General features: G+C 35.0%; 1 protein-coding gene across 2 annotated transcripts in view; it reads right to left on the bottom strand.

The window, feature by feature from the left end:
• Nucleotides 1-20,174, bottom strand: part of LOC134651420 (uncharacterized) — a 94,690-nt gene that overhangs the window by 11,449 nt on the left and 63,067 nt on the right. For both annotated transcript variants that reach the window (XM_063506523.1, XM_063506524.1), the window contains 2 exons: nt 19,269-19,314; nt 7,704-7,830 (listed from right to left, as the gene is read on the bottom strand). In XM_063506523.1, coding sequence (XP_063362593.1) covers nt 7,704-7,830; nt 19,269-19,314 — 173 coding nt within the window. The remainder of the gene's footprint in view (nt 1-7,703; nt 7,831-19,268; nt 19,315-20,174) is intronic.

The raw sequence follows: 20,174 nt of genomic DNA, 5'->3' as shown, positions 1-20,174 counted from the left end.
GATTTAAAATCACCCGATATCATAACAAAATGTAAACAACCCACAGTAAGGTAAGTATTTTATTGGGCAACAATATTCTTCACCACAATTTTAACTTGATGTGTCAAATAAACTTTTGTTTTCTTAACAAAAATCTACCAAAAGTGAACTTTAATTACTGATGTTGGTTTTCTTGTGCTTTTATTGTTTGATGGATGATTGATTACCTAAATAGTTTATTTGATTTGGATTTGGCATGTTTCTTTATTTTTATTTTTCTGTTTTTCACATTTCTTAAAATCGAGTGTCTATTAAACATAAGTATGTTTTATGTACGTATACGTACGTACGTATATAAAGGATATAATTATTTATTTATTCGATTTATTATCTAACTACCAGGCTATCGATGTCGGTATCGGTATCGGTATCGCCGATTATTTACTTTAAATATCGGTATCGGTATCGTATCGGCAAAGTCATGTACCTATCGTTACATCCCCAGTACACACTGTGTCAAATCGAAAATTATCATAGAAACACCATTCTTCTTAGTTAGCTTTATCAACTATCATCAACAGAACACTGAACAGTTGAAATCTAGTACACTTTCTCATACCTATTCTTTATTCTGAAGCAATAATACTGTTACTCGTAGCAATATAAATATAATTAAGTCACCCCAGTCTATTGGCCTCAACTAACTCAACTTGGTACTGTCAAAAATGAATAGTAGGTAACTGTCGGAAAACTACGTCTTTAGATAAACTAGCCTGAACTCTTGATAAAGAACGCGACTATTGATATTTTTCCTTATGAAGATTTGATTAGTATGACTTTTTGACTTTATGACGTAATTATAAGTAATTCCATTACGCATGTTACGTTGATAAAATAATTTATTACCAAAATGATATGCTCACAAATTGTTTCCTCAGTTATACCGCTTTAAGTCTTCTACGACGTAACATGAGTGTTGGAATTCGGAGCATTTAACCGCTTAGTTTACTCATCATTATCGTTATACAGGGTGCTTCCTGTAACAGGAGCAATAAATTAAACTAAAGGCTGTACTCCTCAAAATGACCAACATTTGTTCAGCAACTTTTAAAAATTATGAATCCTTTAGACTTCCTCTTTTTCATACAAAATAAATATTTTATTTTATTTTATTTTATTTTCATTTTCTTTATTGGGGAAAAAAACAGATACAGGCCAATAATATTTACAGGTAGAATTACAAAAATGGTAGATATAGCCTACATCCTAAGACAATTCCCACTAGGAGGTGTGACAATAGTTTTAGGATAGCATTGTGATCGGAACTAAATAAACAGACTTATACTATACAAACTTACACTAAGATTTAACAATGCGACTTTTGACACTTCCAAAGCGACATTGAGCACATGCGTAGGTTTATCGTAAATATAAATTACAGCTAGTAGACACTATAAGAGATACAATAGAAACAAGGGTACACAACATATATTATTAGAAACTTAAAATTAGAGTTATAGTAGCGAGCTGACTTTGCGTTTAAATTGAACTCGAGTATTATTGAATATGTCGGCCGAGACTAGGCGTTTGTTGTAGTTATTACATATCCTACGCATCGGGGCTCGCACCCCAGCGTTAGTGGCAGCTATCGGGACCGCGAATAGGGACAAATTTCTTGTCCTATAGGTTGAAGCTCGGAAACTAATAGCCTCAAGTAGCTCTGGGCTTTTATACTGACCTGTACATATATTGAATAAGACGGTGGCATCTTGGGCGTGGCGTCTGCTCGACAGCGTTTTCAATTTGTACCTATCAAGTAGCTTGTCATATGATATTGCCTTCAATGTACGCTGACATCAGTGTGTTTGACGTTGCTTGCCACGCTTTAAACATAACAAAATTTGCAATACATTGCGTCTTAGAATAAACTTTAAAGTGTAATAAAAATCAAAACCTGAGTTATTTTCAAAAGTTGCTGAACAAATGTTGGTCAGTTTGAGGAGTACAGCCTACAGTTTAATTTATTGCTCCTGTTACAGGAAGCACTCTGTATGTCATGAAAGTAACTGAAGGAAGCGACAGACCTGGGAGAATTAGACAAAGCTTGACTCTGATGGCCTCTACTCCTACATTATTTGTATAAACGGAGATAGATTTTTCATTATAGAGGATTATGTTGAATATGTTTATAGACATATATGAATTAATTAATTGAAATTAGAAACACAATGCATCGAAAATAGTAAAAACTTGAATTTTATTATTTATATCTCATTAACGCAATAGAAATTGTGTTAATGCATTTGGTCCTATATAGGCATTTGATCCTTAATAAAGCAGGACCGGTTGACACCATTAAAAAATGCAACAAGCCAATTGGCGGTGTGCGAAGTTTAACCGTTACCTTCATTTCAATGTTCTTAAATATTTGCACCTCCCTCATTGTAATACTTTGTTTACAAAACGTACACCGTCACATTACATTTTATTTGCGACATCAACATTGGAAACTAAGTCGGGACCACCCACCTAGCAATTGTTAACCAGATGTTATAATACAGGCAATAAAATAACGATATGCTATCATTCGTTTGAGGCCTTGATTTTGACGAGCATGAAACTTGTATTTTATTAATTGTTAATAGCCGTCGATAGGTTAATTATTGGGTCGATTCTGGGATTGGCGCCGGTGCCAAATTAAAGTATTACGTATTGAGGTAAAAACTTTGTTAGGTTTTATTTACTCCAAACCGGTCATGAACTGTATTTTTGGGGTTTCTTTTTACATAGTTTTTTTGAACACTGTTGCGCTTACCACACTACAGTGTCATCTATAGGTACTATAGTTTGGTAAACGTTGCAATTATAGGTTTAAAATTAATCAATTTAAGGCGTTAACAATGGTACATTCGTTTTAATATAAAAACGAACAACATTTATTGTATTAATTTTGATATTTTTTGCCATCACTTATGCCATGCTTAAGCAATTATTTAAATACAAATATATCGTCGTGACACCCCGCAGCAAACGTTATGCCTCTTGCGGTTCCGAACCCTAACGATGTAATCAAAAACTGTTGAAACGATACACAGTTTTTGTCGAAACTTACAGTAACAGCTGCCGAATGTATACATACATATAAAAAACTTTATTCTAATAAAACCCTTCAATATTGCCTATAAAATCAAATGATAACACACATTTTGTTTGACACGAACAATCATAACTTTGTGAAGCAAAAAACGTCTTTATAACCTTTCACGGAAACGTTTTCCTGATGCGCCAAATTATGTTATTTTGGTCCAATTAAATAATAATGAGTGCACGCATGTGTGTGGTATTTTTTGCAAAACGGAGGGCCTTATGGGTTTTATATTATTATACTTTTTATAAAATAACAACTTAATTTGGGAAGGCTCGGCACCGCCTACATCGATTGATTTCATATAATTTTCGTTCCGCCTACCTTCTCCCGATGAATTGCCACAAAAAATTAACCACATAAAAATCGGGGGTAAAGCTGAACGAAATTCTTGAGATTTTTTTAATACAATGCAGAAACTTCGGACAAATGTGACAATACTTGTCGAGCAAATTATCTGTAAGCATTGAACTTTGAGTTTTATGTAATACTGATAATAAGCTATCGTAATGACGACGGCGCTTAAAAATACCTACGTGTGCTCTCTTAAAAAAAGTATTTAACAGACGTACAGGCAGACTACGCTTTGATACGGGGCGGTAAAATTGTATTTTACTATTAAACACTTAGGTGAGGGGGTTAGGTTAAAGTACCCAAGTACGTAATTAACATCTTTTGGGATTCACTTTACGTAACCGACTTCATAATCTCTTGAAATAATTTTCCTATAACTCTAAGGTATACGATACTTCCGTTATTCAGAACAGTCGTTTTTCTAAATCACTTCGAGTAATTAAATTTCTTTATCAGTACTTCAAAATCTAATTTGAATTAAAAAGTATCACATATTTCACGCGGTATTCGTCAGGAGGCGGAGACATTGATTCCGATGAAAACATAACACACCAAGCTACCATGAACCCTGGAACCGAATGAAAAGTACAGGATAACGGGTCAGGGAATAACGGAGATTCAATATTAAATCGTTAAATTTAATATTGGCCACGTCGTTTCTTTTATTGCCTCACAACTAACACGTATGCTAACATGGGTCAAGTGATTAAAAAATTTTGTAGCATCAAATAAATGTTTATTCTCACGCAATTATTGTTCATATTAGATTAATGCTTTTCCGGCTAGCATTAGTTAACATATAGAAAGTATAATTTTATTGATATAATTAATGGTTAATATTGTTTTTTTCTCATGAACGATGAACGTGTGTGATCCTTGGTACCTTATTGGATACCAAGTTACAGATTACACACGTCAACGATACTCGTATGTACTGATGTGCCCAAGGAAACTTTCCAAAATTGCGAAATGTTTCGGAAATTTAACGTAGGAAAAATTCAGAAAATTTCTTACATTTTTGTACGAGAATTGAAACTTTCCAATTTTAAATTTTAATTTCCCATATTTCCTAGTGAAAGTTTCATGACATTTCCGAGAATTTATAGAATTTTATGGAAACTTTCCGCAACTTGCACATCCGTAGGTACTCGTATGATTATATTTTCCGTTTAAATGTTTTATCACAAAGGACTAAGGTACATATTATACCTACAGATTTAGTAAATAATCCTTTCCCATCGTATTTTCTTATTTACATCGTATTTTGTTACTTTTTTGTACTGAGACTGATTCAAGTAGCGTGACGACGAGAAAGGATTATTCTATTCACTATATCTGTATATATATATATATATATATATATATATATGTTTTGAGGTTATGTACGCGTGCGCTTATTCGCATTTGACAGTTATTTACATCAACAACGGTGTACATTAGGCACATAATAATATATTACAATACTATCACTATGCAAACTAACATACATTTGTACGTTACCGTACTACGAGTATTTACTCGTAGTACCTATACCTACATAGATATCTATATATAGGTACCTAATGTTATTGTCTTTATTAGGTCACTATTCGCTTGTAACATGATCCCTGTAATCTTGGTTCGCATTTTACACGTACACTTTCTGTGTGATGGACGTCATAATAACACGATATTGCGACCTATGACCACGGCTTAAAGTTCAAAATCGAACCTTATGGTTGTAGTCTTCTGATAGCTTTACACAATATGGAAGATTTCAATGTGCCTGCATGTGCATGGGCTAATCTTGAGGTACCCTGTCATCAAATACTTTAGGGAGTTAACTTCTTTTCGTTGATATTTTTATCGATCGTCTTTGCACATTTTTGTTCCAATTAATATACCTTTATGAATTCCTGACTAGATTTTATTTCATTAAATTGACTTATTGTAATTAAACCTACTCTTACTCAATATACTTACACGCAGATATTACCACTCAAATGTAGGTATTCAAATCAAAATTTAATAATAAACAACTGATTTATTTACATAAAAAACAACTTATGTAATTAGGTATGTCCTCATTATTTTCCACAAAGTCTTCATATTACTGTATTACGCACACATTATCATTCGTCTTGTAATGTGAACCGCTAATTATGTTTGCAAAAAAAACACGCAACATAGGTGTCATAAACACTGCGCGAAAAAAAGAAATGTGAAAGTATATTTGCGCAGATGACCGCTAAAAGTTGCATACTCTTAAAAAACCAAACATTGAGTAATGTTCTATAATGGATACTTATCTAATACAGGTTTGGCAAATACCTGTAATTTCTCTGTTTTACAAACTATGAAGCGAAGTAAAAATGTTTGAGAGACTTTAGCTATATTTCACTTGATATATTTAGGAACAAATTTTCATACGTGTGTTAACTGAGGGAACTAATACGTACTAATGTTCTATAGGACAAGAAAATATATCAATATCGGACATAATATCGAATATCCTTATAGTAATAGAGTATTTTCAATTAGCACATAATAATTTATAAATATATATCGACGTCTTATTTAAGTGACCCCAGTAAGCACACATATGTTTATAATAATGCTACTTACTTACTATAAGTATATTTATTCGTATATATGGTACAAAAACATGACAAAAAATAAATAAATAAAAACAACTTAAAATTACAATTAAACTAAATACAAACTACAAATTATTCTAAAATAAAACTAAACTAACCTAAATCTAAAAAAGGCCCTTGCGGTATAAGTAGTACACATGGTATATATAATATAGCAAGATTATGTTTTGTTTATGATACTGAATCAATAATTTTGTTAAAATATATGTAACATGTTACATTAAATAAAAACAATATATTACGATAATAAATTGTATACGCCTTGGAGGCGTGAACAAAGCAGCCATGTCGTCTGCATAAGAGATCAGAGATAAATACCAGGTAAATACTAACATAGGATAGTAAATTTTTTTTACCTATGAATTAATATAATAACAAATAATAAAATAATGTTTGCGAATTTTACCTAATACTAAGCCTAAGCAATAAAATCATTGACAAAAATTAAGCTATGAATTAATCAAGTTTTATCAAAACTCAGTTTAACCATTCTGTAAGCACTAATTATAATGTATTACACTTTATAACCCCTTATGAATATAATAGATAAACACCTCCAAATTTACACATAAGTACTTGTGCGTAAGATTTAAAAAATACGAAAAGGAAAAATACATAAGTACTTATCTCTGCTAGACATATATTATGTTGAAAGTAAAATTATGTTTATCGTTGTTACCTATAATCCTTATTAGTGTATCATAATCAAATGATGTAGGTATAGATTGAATTGATTTATTTTTAGGTATCTGGTCGCATTAAATTTAAAAAATTCTAGAGCACATAGCAATAATGCATATGATTTATTAGATAATTATGTAACGGGAGATGAACATGACGATAAAAGATTGGAATTTGAATAACGTGATACAAGTATAAACTTCGTCCTACAGTTATAATACCATTAAATCCTAGAATTCACAATAAAGCAAATTCCTGGCATTTCCAACATTTTCAGTAACAATAATACGTGTAACATAATGGGGTTGTTATAAACTTTAACCTCGCACATACCCCGTTATGGCGCGTACCTGCGACTGGCCGTTGACCCTTCAAGTATTGACATATTCCTATACGTTCCCGTGTACGACTTCTATATACCTACGTAGCGTACTATGCACGCGGACTAGTAAGTTTTCACCTCGCAACTGCTAAACAATGTTATGCTTTCTATGAATATTGAGGCTATTACATCAACGTTAGGTTCATTTCATTTCTTATTGGTTAGAATTTGGCAGTCTAATTAATATATATTTTCAAGGCGTTTGATATCAAAACTGGAATTTAATAAAATAAACTTTACTACCTAAATACTTTTATTACCACGGAGTTTTTACAATAATCCTTTTTTCCTATCCTTCTCTTAAATCCGAATCCAAATTTACCTAGACATAAAACACATTTTAACTAATAATTTGTCGACTTTTGAGTCGTCAAATTGGCGTGACTAATTACATAAGCGAAAAAACAAAGCTGAAAAACAGCTGTAAATCTGAACAGCGGTTATTGTGTGCGTCTTGTGATAGATAGACCTACGTCCACTTGTCCAGCAGTTATATGTTGTGGAATATGAATATGTTGGTACTTACGCTGGTCGTTTCCATCGGAGCGAGCCATTACAGTGCCGTTTGGCAACACGTTGACGTAGAGGTGCGAGCACTGGCTGTACAGGCGGACCGACCGGACCATCGATGGCACCGCACCGCAGATCACCACCTGCAGAACAAGCATTTTATTTATTTATATATGACAGCAAAGAAAAAATGATTTCAACACTAACATCCTCACTTTAAAGCGGTCTATTGCCAGATTGCGCTATTTGCAAAGCACTGATTTATATTTATACTCGTACATTTCTCAAAAAACTTTATTTAGCAATGTGATCAATGGTGCTCCCACATTGGCTGTTATAAAATGTTATATAACTCCCTGTGACAGGGACAAAATGATAGATTTGATAGTGTTTTATTATCTTGTCCCTGTCACACAATATTTTGTAACAGCCAATGTGGGAGGACCATAAGAATATTTTGAACACTTCATGGGACAACTTAAGGTTAAAATAATATTATATAAAAACACTCAATTAGAAGGTACTGTTAGTAGTGTTTTGAATAGACAATAATATGAGCAAGCCATATGTTTATATTATATCATAGGTATATGTAAAGTGACGAGACAGAGCTATCGACCGAGCGCTCACGAGGTGTGAACTCATCACGGGCACTCGGCCTAGAAAAGAACCACACGGCCGAGACAGCCACTCGGTCTTTGATCTTTTTACTGGACAGAGTGCTGTCTCGCAATTATACTAGTGTGTAACAAGCAAAGGTGTCAAAGAGCTAATACTAACATTAACTCTGATAGGTACCGGCATTCCGACTATCAGGTAAAACACTTTCGCGTTTACGCTCCAATTGAATGTGCTTAGTCTTATACCTAAACGCAGGTTCTAGATGTACCTACTCAAATGTAGTTTTTAGCACTGTCAATTTAATTTGATGTCACTATTGTTTTTGTACCATCATCGTCTCAACTGATCTTTAACTTTAAGCACTAAAAGAGCCATCTTGTAAGGGGAGATCCGATTATAAGATAATCGGTTTGTATGGCACGACCTTTATACGGGCGAGGGTGAAGGGTGGAAAATCACAGGGTAGCCGCTATCAATGCATGGCATTTGCTTAAGTACCCCTTGTTTGTCTTTTGAATCATGCAAGATACGGAGAGTTCATACAATTGTCGTTCATAACTAAGCTGCACGCTTATGCTTCTGTCGTACCGGTCTACAATACATACCTATTATTATACCACCGTAATGTCTGAACGCATATCAAAATTCTTTAAAAACAAGCAACAACACTTTGCACGTTGCACTTCGGGAGTGCCGATAGAAGTGAAAACTCACGTTACTATGTTACCGGCGCCCGGGAACACGATACATACGTTTACGCTGTCTCGAGTTTATCATTTTTTCACCACCTCAAAAAGTGCCCAGCGCCGCTAAAGAAGTTTTCACTTCAAAAATGTTTTTTTTTTAACATTTATATTTTGCTAGACAAATTAGACAATGGACTTCATTATTCTAATTCATGATTAAGTACGTACGGTCAGTTATTATACCTATAAATTTTACCTTTTTTTTACCAAGTCGCAACAATATTAAATTTATTCACCTAGGTACTTATTTTGTATAAATACTAAATCGATACTTGACGGAATTTTCTAGTTTGCTTAAAAACAAAGCACGTGTCTTGTAGTTCAATGTTTGAGTTATGTTGATGTTTCATTAATCAATATTTACTCAGTAATAAATCCACAGTCGAAGTGGAAAAAACCTTTACTTTAAACTATCATCATTATGTCAATGAAATTCAGATGTCACGTGTCTTAAACGTGTACACACATTTCATTCAAGAATTTAATCACAACCTACGTGTTGCACAATCAATGGAACGCCACATGTTACGAAATTTAATTAAAGTGCATTCAAGCCAATGTGGTATAGTGAATTACAACCACAGAAACAAAAAACTGCGTATCAAACTGCCTTTTCTAGCAAGGATAATAGCAGTGAAACGACTAAGTGCCAGTTGCACCATCCGCACTTGACAGACTGATCAACGTCACCCGGCGCGCCGCGGCGATTTACTATGAAACTTCTCATACAATAAAATTTTGCGAACTCTTTAACTATGTCAAACAGTTTGGTGACAGACAGACCTTCTATCACCGTTAAAGCGTTTGCTAAAGCTAAGTTTTATTGTATGGGAAATTAAAATTTCACTATTGAGTGACGTTGATCATTCCGTTAATTGTGGTTGGTTCAACTGCACCTAAGCGCGCATCACTCTTTCTTTAACAGCTTACCAATCGAAGGGTCGTCAACATCGATATTTTGTAAGGATTCTCTACTTTAAGCACTCGCACAGGTCTTATTGATAATTATGACTGTAATATTATGAAGTAAATTTGAACTTAAAGATGTTATATCTGATCCAGTGTTTGAAAGTAAATGATAAAATCTATACGAATACCTACTTACTTTGAATCATAGTAGATGCGTGCATACGCCGCTCTTACAATCATAGGTACAATTTTACGACTTAGGAAGTCATTGTATAGGTCTGATGTCGTCACAGTGTAACGGAAAATGATTACTCTGAATCGTTCAAACGATAACATTACAGGCAGCAAATCATCGGATTACGCCAACTTTAGTCATTGGTCTTGGGTCCCAGTTAAGTATCGTAATATGCGTCATACATACGTTTGATGGTAACTCAATACAGTTAAGCACTTAGGAAGGCAAAAGAAGCATTTTGTTAAGGAATTTAGCGTGCGTAATCGGCAGCGTCAGATACTTTATAATTATCATTTAAAGATTTTAAAGTAACTGCTAAACACTGAATGAGTTCTTGTGACTTCAAACCTGGTGACATAAGGCATTGACAAAGAAAATGCCTATATAACTAAAGATTTACTGCATGTCTAGGAGCAAATTTTTAAATGTACAGTTTTCTATTGTCTTTAACATTAGATCTGTTGAGGTTCTCGAGAAATCTAGTTCCTAGTTTTGTCGTTTCTGTGTTGCGCTCAAAAGTTAGTGAAGGAAACTGCGGAAAGAAATTCCCATAATTTGGGCATCGGTGAAAACTGCGTCCGGAAAATTGGGCTCCAGGACCCAATTTTGTTATTTTTTAGTTTTATTATTTCGTGATCTTTTTATGTCACCTATAACACGAATAAATAAAACGGTGAGTAGAAGATAACTTAATGTAGATGTACTAATACAATCTTGTTGACACCATGTATGTAAATCGCAAGGAAGTTTCTCTCTACCCAGTCCTAATGAAGAAGCTAAAATCGTGAGATCCGCGTTTGTGTGTGGCCGATGTCCCATCGCGGTGTGATAGCTTGAATTAGTTTCCCTATTCGGACCACATATTCCTCTTGATGCCATCGTAGTTGAGGAAAATACTGAAGAAAACCATTATATATTATGAGCTGTGACTCCATAATAACTGTATGTAATTGAAAAGCGCAGTCTATACTGGTTGTCTCAGGACTTGATTCATTGCAGTCGGCAAGCAGCAGGAATGATACTCCTAGGATTTCACCATTAATGGCGCCTCAGCTGACTCATTACGCAGATCTGATCGGCATCTCGTGAACCCCTGAACTTCACAATACAGTTATACCGCCACCGATGAATTTGGCTAAGACTGTTAACACTGTTTGAACCGAAGAAGATTATGATGGTAAAGCTGAAGAAAACTGGCATAAAAAGTAAAAAACAGTTTTACCCGTAGGTAATAATTAAGGTTAGGTAAGTATTATTGTGTGTTTAACAGTTAATTCATATATTATTTAAAGCTGCTCGTTTGGGGATAATGAATGTATCAATCAGTAATCTAATACCTATAAGACTATATTTTATTATAAATCAACAATACTTAGAATTTTTTACAGATCCAACAGTTGACTTATAATATTAACAAAATATTTACCTTCTGACGTTGATCCTGAAAGCGAATTATGGATGGCTTTATGCACGTGAAACGCATGAGTGTCACTTTTTAACACCACACGATTGAGAGAGACAAACACTGTCATTATCACGCTGTCACGTAGATAAATAAGACCATAATATTCGTACAGTTCTCATAAATTTAGCCATATATTAGCCTGAAGCACTAATTTTCCTAAACTGGAAGTCGTGTTTTCACGTTTGAACATTTGTCACTTTCACCGTTTCTGTAGCCAATCGCTTCAACAGATACTTATTATCAGTCAACAAGTACTAACATTACGCTTATTTACCGGGTAGTTTCGTTTATTTATTTTCACCTCAGCAGCTCGAACAAGGGTACTTTGCTACTTAAAAACAGTGAGCAAAATCGCATTTTGCTCACTGAGTGAGACAAAATGACATTCAAGTGACCTTAATATTCAAATGTCATTTCAACATGCGGGGTCTAATACAAGTTCGAAATACTTGGATTCTATTATCTCTGTCCCTTTCACGTCTTTAGCAAAAAGAAAGAGACAAAAAAAGTTCAAACTACATTCAACGGTACATTGACGGTTTATAATAGACCCCCGAAAAACGTCAGAACGCATCGTTCCAAAATACATACGAGTATGGATTCTTAATAATTAATTAATTAAAATAAAATTTAAGATTTCATAAAAACTGACAAAAACACTATATTTTACGTTATTTATTGTACGATTAAAATAATGAACTCAAAAAATACACAGAATATCACGTAAAATAAATAATTATAGTTTTAAGAATCTCTACTATAGTTTACAAATAGTAAGTATCCGCAATTCAGACCGTATCTTACAATGTTTTTTTTTTACAAAATAAAGTTGTCGATTGAAGTGTCAATCAATTGATGGTCGTTGTTTCCATATATTACCTATTTAACTGAAATTTACTACGTTTTGTTTTTGTGTTTGATTGTGGTAATTCAACTTAATTGTTAGTATATCTTAAGAAAGCATGAGTGAATAGATAAGTGATGAAGAAGTATTACATTTTTCAGGTTGTCTAATATGTTCTCACTGCTGAGGTGAAAAGTTTTGTGAACTACACGAGATCAAAGTTATTTACATCTCGTGCGCTTTTGAGTCCCTTACTGCGCTAAAGATTCTAAATTAGATTCACTCGCTACGCTCGTGAATCTACTATAGAATCTTTCACTTGCACGGGACTCAAAATAAGCACTCGAAGAAATATCAAACTTTGATCTCTTGTTGTACAAATAACTATTTCAGCGCCCACAGTAATCTTCATGTTCATGTCACTACCAATTACCTCCACGGTACAGGTCAAATATCCACGCACACAATTTAAATTGTATCATAGGTAAGTAGTATTTATTTCCTTGTCAGCATAGGCCTTCGGATAGAGCCTCGATCCATAATCACATTAAATTTATAATTATTACTAGAAACAACGGCTTCAAGCACCACAATAAGGAAACAATCGATCGTTTTAATGGGTCAGGCGTGCTCGGCTAATCCGTCATACTGAGGGTTCGGAATGTGCAATACAAGCGATAGTTAACCTTATTTTGATTAAGTGAAAGTCGCTTGTTGTTTAGTGTTAAAGGATGCGTTTGGACGTTTTGAATGCGGGCGGGTGGTGTCATATTCAGGTGGGAAAGCATAGGCTACCGCGACGCGGTCGGCGCTCAGCCATATTGCGTTTCACGTGAACTTTGTGTAAACAATACTGGGATTACTTATACTCTTTAATGTTATATACTTTCTTCGACTGTTTCTTTAATTATTAAGTACCTACCCGTCGGAATTCGGTGTTGAAATAAATTAGTTGACAACGATACAACGCACAAAAATAAACTAAACTTAACACCGGCTTTTATTTTACTGACAACACGTGATCCTTCGAAGGTACAAATAAACAGAAAAAAAGTGATTAAGACATTCTTGCGACGAGCTTTGGTCCCAGTAGCTCAGTTAATAGAATCACGAGTCTCGATGTGATAAGGTCGTTCAAACCCAGCTCGGGGCACTACATAATTTTAAATTTATCTAAAATTTAATTTTAAATATATGTTACAGTGGGAAAGGGTAGACCAATGTTAGGAAAATTTGTAGGATAAAAAATGATGTGCGTTTTTTCCTTTAATTGAAAGGACGCACGTGGTTTTATTTTAAGAATTATCATAAAAATGCCGATAAACATCTTATTCGTTAAAAATAGACGCATTGTGGTAAAAACGTTGGTGCTTGAAGTAGGTACCTATGTACCTTGTTTTGGGTAGAGTACTTATCTAGATCTAACTTATGTATGTACCTATGTAACACGCGCATACCTCGTGATACATGAAGAAGACGACTTCCACAGTTTATTCTTAAACTAATTTGTGCAAAACATAAAAAGTCGTATCTGATCAGTATTTTAATGTATACATATACTTGGCAAATTACTATATACCTACTTATTGTATAATTTGAGTACATTATTAGAATGATGCTTTATAAGTAAATAAGAAGAATATGGTAGTTTAACATTGACATTGTCAATTTTCACAAAATTACCCGCATGATCGATGATCACAAGACGCCAAGAAAACAAACTAAGTGTAAGGCCTGAGTGGACGCTCGAGTTGGGTGTGCAGCGGGGCGGGGCGTGCGGCGTGCATGAACAAATGCAAGCGTATAGGAACGGCCTAGTGCACGCTGCCCAAATCCCTGCTCGACGCCACGCTGCACGCCCCGCCGAACGCTCCGCTTCGAGCGTCCACTCAGGCCTTACACTTAGCTGCAGTGCGCTTCTATCGTTTCATAATCATCTCACGGGTACATCAACTTGTAGCGCTAGTTAATACAGAATAAGTACATTTTATGCACATACTTCTTTCGATCTAAAACGTAAATTTCGAAATCTGTATATTAATACAAATATAAAATACGCGTAATCATATCATAACACGTCAAAACAGTCACATTTAGAAGTAACGGTCGCATTTCCAAATATAAATGACGTTCATTATGTTAATAGTTAAGTCTGATATTTGTGGGATTTATAGAAAGTGCATTTTATTTCATAGATGTTAATAGAGCCGTTAATCTATGTGGTTTTATGATATCAGTCACGCTGGAGGTGGAACCCTGGTTAAGGTTTGCAATTTAAACGTATTACCCAACCGGTTGTTTATAACCTAAAACGCGATAGACTACGCAAGAGACAATACCAATATGAAGGAAGTGATGCTGATGACAGAAAGGTATGAAAGAAATACGACGACCCCAAATAAATTTGAAAACGGCACGCGAATGATTATTTATTTCAACTTCATTGGGTGATAAAAAAATATATCAAAAAGCCGGATTTAGGTAAATACAATATATCATCAATGTCATCATGCATTATTTTTAGGTAAATTAATACAATATGTCATCATGCAGTTATTTTAGGTACTTATATTTGAGCCTGTGTAATGGGTCCTTTACTTGGTCATCTACGAGCTACGAGGCCCCAAACAGCATAACCGTAGCCCTGTAGCTAGTCAGTGCCCAGTTAAGTTACCTACTATCACACTTATCTAAAGGTTTATGCCTCGTTTGGCGGGTAAACCGGCCACACACGCGACAGATAACGGCTACATAATAATTGTTTTCGGTAGAAAAACAAGCAAACAGTTTAATGGAAGCGTGTTTAATGTTTGAACAGCACTTTGCAGATTTGATAAAATAAAAAGTAATTGTTTACGAAAATGTCGAGGTGACGTGCAAGGTAGTTACTGTATTTGATTAATGTCATGATTAGAATAATTTGCTCTTTAAGCCTATGTTAAAATGTAGACAAGTTTAAGTAACAACCGCAAATATTTTTATACGTACTTACTACACGCTTCACGTGCCACATGTACCTAGTTAATCAGCGATGTCTTGATTGTTCGCCAAAAACAACACCTATTTAGGTAAAAATTACCTGCGGTAAATTACCTACCTGTAATTTAAACATATTTTCGGCTGTAATTTTAGGGCGCGTGTACACGGTGCCGCCTCCGCGCCGCCGCCGCGCCGCCGCCGATAGTTTCAAATTCTAATCACAGTTAAGCCCTCAGACATTTACTTGAGAGACGTGGTACTACCAGATACCTACTATGGATCCCGGAACCGTTATACAAAATGTACTCTCATATTAAGAAATTTTGTGGCGGTTAAGTGCGTACGATCACAAGCGGTTGCATATTAAATTGGAAAAGCGGCTGGCCGCGCGGCCAGCCGCCCCTGCGGTTAACCACTAGTGCGTAAGGGCCCTAAACAGCAAGACTACTTTATTCAGGGTAATGGAGCTGAAACCCTACACTTAATGCTTTGTTATATTTTAAATTCAGATTGGTTCACAATCTGAATGGATCCATTAATTAGTGGTCGTTTGAACGAGCAGCGAGTGGCAGTGACGGCCACGCCTGACTGCGCAAGCGAGGGTTGTTTACACCAAATTGTCTAACCATGCAGACTTTCATAAATACCTACAATTAATACACGGTAATTTACAGTGTAATATATAATAATAATTACGTACCGTAAAACGAGGTGACTTTAGGAAATTTTGGGGATACTTTGATAGTTTTAAAACTGCCACTAAATTATCATTATTCATTATTTTCTCGAACTGTTCGTGTAACAAGTTAGATTATTATACATACTTGTTTACCTACTACTAAAAAATCCGAATAAAAATATGTAACGGCTGAAAAACTGAAATATCGAAGTCGCCCCTGCATTTGAAAGTCACCCCGGTTTACGGTATATAACTAAAATCTTACCCACTACGCGAATCGAAATAAAATGCATATACATTCAATCCTATCGGGCCTAAGGAGCTCACTGATTACCAGCTGATTACCAGTCCGCCGGACGATATCGGCCTGCCAGTTAGAACAAAAAGTTGACAGTTCCGAACAACTGACAGGCCGATATCGTCCGGCGGACTGGTAATCAGTGGGCCCCTTTTGACGACGCGCGAACTCGTATACGATTTTATTTACATTGCGGACCATTGAGGTTACATCAATTCAGCCGACCAATCAAATGACGCAATGTAATGAAACTCGCATGCGAGTTCACGCACAGTCTAAATGAGCCCTTAATGAGCCTTTAGTTACTTAATTACCATTGAGGTATATACAAGAGACGACATCTCGAACAAAATGTTTCCGCACCTCAGAGAAGTGCATGCACTTCTTTGCTTTTAGTACGTCACTGACCACTGACGAGATGCCACACATGTACAGAAAATTAAAAAAAAATATATAAAATGCCTTCGTGCGTGTTAAAAAGTTGCAAGTTGCAACAATAGCACAAGAAAATATAATAAAAGGGATGGAATAACATTTCACCGGTAAGCAATGGAATAACTGTTGATTTACTATTTAGTTTTCAAAGTAAATGTTTGGTCGTAGAAAAAGTATTGTATTTAACGTTGTTTAACTGAGTCAAAAAATACTATTGGCGTCTTTATTAACAATTTTCGGCTTCGTATGCATGCATGCACTTCTCTGAGGTGCGGAAACATTTTGTTCGAGATGTCGTCTCTTGTTATATACCTCAATGTTACTTACACTGTAAATTCAATAACCCTTAGCTCGCCCTTAATACGGGATATCATTAAATCAAACACCGTTCAGTTCAATCATTAGAAAAGTGGCCGGCGATTGATTGAAGGTAGATTTCTTCATCGGAGAGTGTTTGCTTGCGCAGGTAATTATGGGGCGCGACAGCCAGCGAGTGAGGCTCTGATAGCTCATGTATTAAATTATATAGAAACTATTTACTTCACGACACAGCGTTCGCGGAATACCGGTGAATTAAACGGAAAATGCGAATAATGCGATGACAACATTCATGGACAAATAGTACCTACGCCATTTATAGAATTATGTAGCAGGGTGCAGCCGATGGTGCTTAAGTAATTCAAATCCCATCGTATATATAAATAAAAACACACAAGCAATACGAGCATTAAGAATAAATATTCCAAAAAATAAAAACAATCGTTTTGACAAATAACTAAAAATTTGTAAGGCTTAGAGGTGTCAGCCGAAACAGTTAAATGGGGGTCACGATTAAGCTCACGGATTTTTAAAACAATAAAAAAATCCCGCTCAACTGGTTTTGTACGAAAATTGTTCAAATATTTTTAAAGGCAAACGAGTTTCAACAATAAGTGTTTTCAATGTCGCTGACGCAAATGTGCCGTTTTCTTTTATTGTGGGTTATTGTAATTTTTTTATTTATTTATTATTTAAAGGGGAAGTTACATAATCATTGTTACTTATCTGCCAAACTGCATAGCAGTTTGTTGGCAGAAAACTTATTCTACCCTCCACCATCGTAAAGTAAGTTATTTCTTACTTAAATTATAGTTGTTCGTGTGCGATTTCTTACAAACGGTTATACGTAACAGACATACCTTAGTTCCATTAGTAATTATTAATATATTATATTCTATTATATTCTATTGTCATGTGAAAAAGTAGGTAGGTACTAGATATCATCTCAACCAGACATCGGGAAACAACAAACATACGGAGTGAATCCAAATACCATGTGTAAGATAATAAAGTCATTAGCAACTATATATACCACAATTTAATATCCTCATCCTATCTAAAGTAGACAATTTTATATTGACCCTTAATTACACATAGCTCAGTAAACAAGCGATCTAATGATCCTGTAATTCTATTGTACGTAAGGACAACAGAAGCGGGTCATCTTGCATCGGTATTTCCATACAAGGTGACCCGCTTCAACTTTCCCCGAGTGTAGATATTTATATTAGCGTTATACATAACTATATGTTTCTACGGTAACATGTGCAAGGTATAAATTTAAGGTTGTAGGCAAAATAGGTACATACTTATAAAACAGTCGGTTGGCATTTTAATCATGTGATCCGTTCCAATCTAAGCATAAATGTTTTTTTCAATCGTTTTTTATACACCACCTTTGAGATTCTATTAAATTCGCCGAATAAATAATAAGATTGAAGACATTGATCAACCGTGTTGTTAAGAAAATCTTAAACTGACTCAACCGTGTTAAGGAAATCTTATACTGACAAGGAAATGTTTCCATCCATCTAGGAAAGGTTTGGTCTTTAAAATAATATGTCAAACACATCAAACATATTGATTTTTGTAGAAATACAATAAACATCAGTAAATGTCTAATGATTATTTCATGCCTTAAAGTAATTAATTTAGTTAAAACTGCACTCCATTTAGTCGCACGGGTCACTCGGAAGGCTGACGTTTTCTCATTACGGTGGCTAATGCGAACAGAATAGCCCGCGATTGAAATTACTAATCCTTGCCGGTTAACTGACCTTTTGCATGTAACCCGCTTATTCCACTTAGTAAATAACTTAACTTTTATATTATCTAATTAGACTTCTATTAGGTTATTATTTATCAATAGGTATACTTACTAAAGTTAGTACACGATTAGAGTGCGAGATTTGCGAGAATGCACAACCTTTTACATATGTTAATTTCTCGAAATCGCGTTATTATTATTTTCATATAATAAGTAAGGTGATAGCTCTATCTGTTTTTTTTTAAACCTTCCTATATGCCTAAATTAAAAAGATCATCCCTTACCATCAGGAGGCACAATATCTTCGCAGAGACGGCAAGCTGTGGTAACCTGAAACAAAGAGATAAGAAAATTTTATTTTAATGAAAAATCTTATTGGAAGTAATCTGGTTGGATTTAAAGAAACGTCTGTTTATGAGTTTAACATTATAAGTTGACCCTCATGTTTTTACCATCTCATGATATGCAAGCATACATCATTATACTGTTTAATTACTTTAGGCAACTAGACATTTTTCTACTTCTTGTAGTTCCAAGCTAAATGGGTAATTGTAAGGATTTATATTCAGACCGGCACAGGGAACGTGAAAGGGACTTCTTTCTATGCCAGTCCTATCAACCTACCCACCTAGCTACTTAACGACAAGAGTAAGGAACCAATTACTAATTTCTAAAAGCAAAGATTTTACCTAAGGATCGGCATTTAATATCTAAGGTATGTTAAAGCGCAAAATACTCAATCAAAGTGCTACTCATCCTCTCTTCTAAATCACATCATTAAAAGCCTAATGGAAAAATAATATTACCTACATCTAACTGTAGACAGCAAATTTTCATTTCGATGCTTGTTTGCAGACTTATTGCGTTAAAGACTGCGCGCGAAAAAGAAAGAAAAGCTGCGCGCGAGCTACGAGAATTTGAGGACTGAAGGAACAGCCGGCCTAGCCAAGGTTACAATCGCTATCGCTTCGACAACGAAACGCTCTTTCTCTCTCTATCACTCTTTCATATTAGTGCGACAGTGACATTTGCATTTCGATCGCTACACGGCCTGAAGGGTGTGCGCCACCGCACCGCCACCATTGCGGAGGCGTCACGGGCAGCAGGCGGGCGTTCCAATTCCTTGAAGCTCGCGAGCGAACTGTATTTATCATTTAGCCAAATCTTTTTTCAATCTAGGAGAAAACTGC

This window comes from Cydia amplana, chromosome 10 (genome assembly GCF_948474715.1).
Source record: "Cydia amplana chromosome 10, ilCydAmpl1.1, whole genome shotgun sequence".
Lineage (NCBI taxonomy): Eukaryota > Metazoa > Arthropoda > Insecta > Lepidoptera > Tortricidae > Cydia > Cydia amplana.
This window is presented reverse-complemented; position numbering and strand designations above follow the sequence as displayed.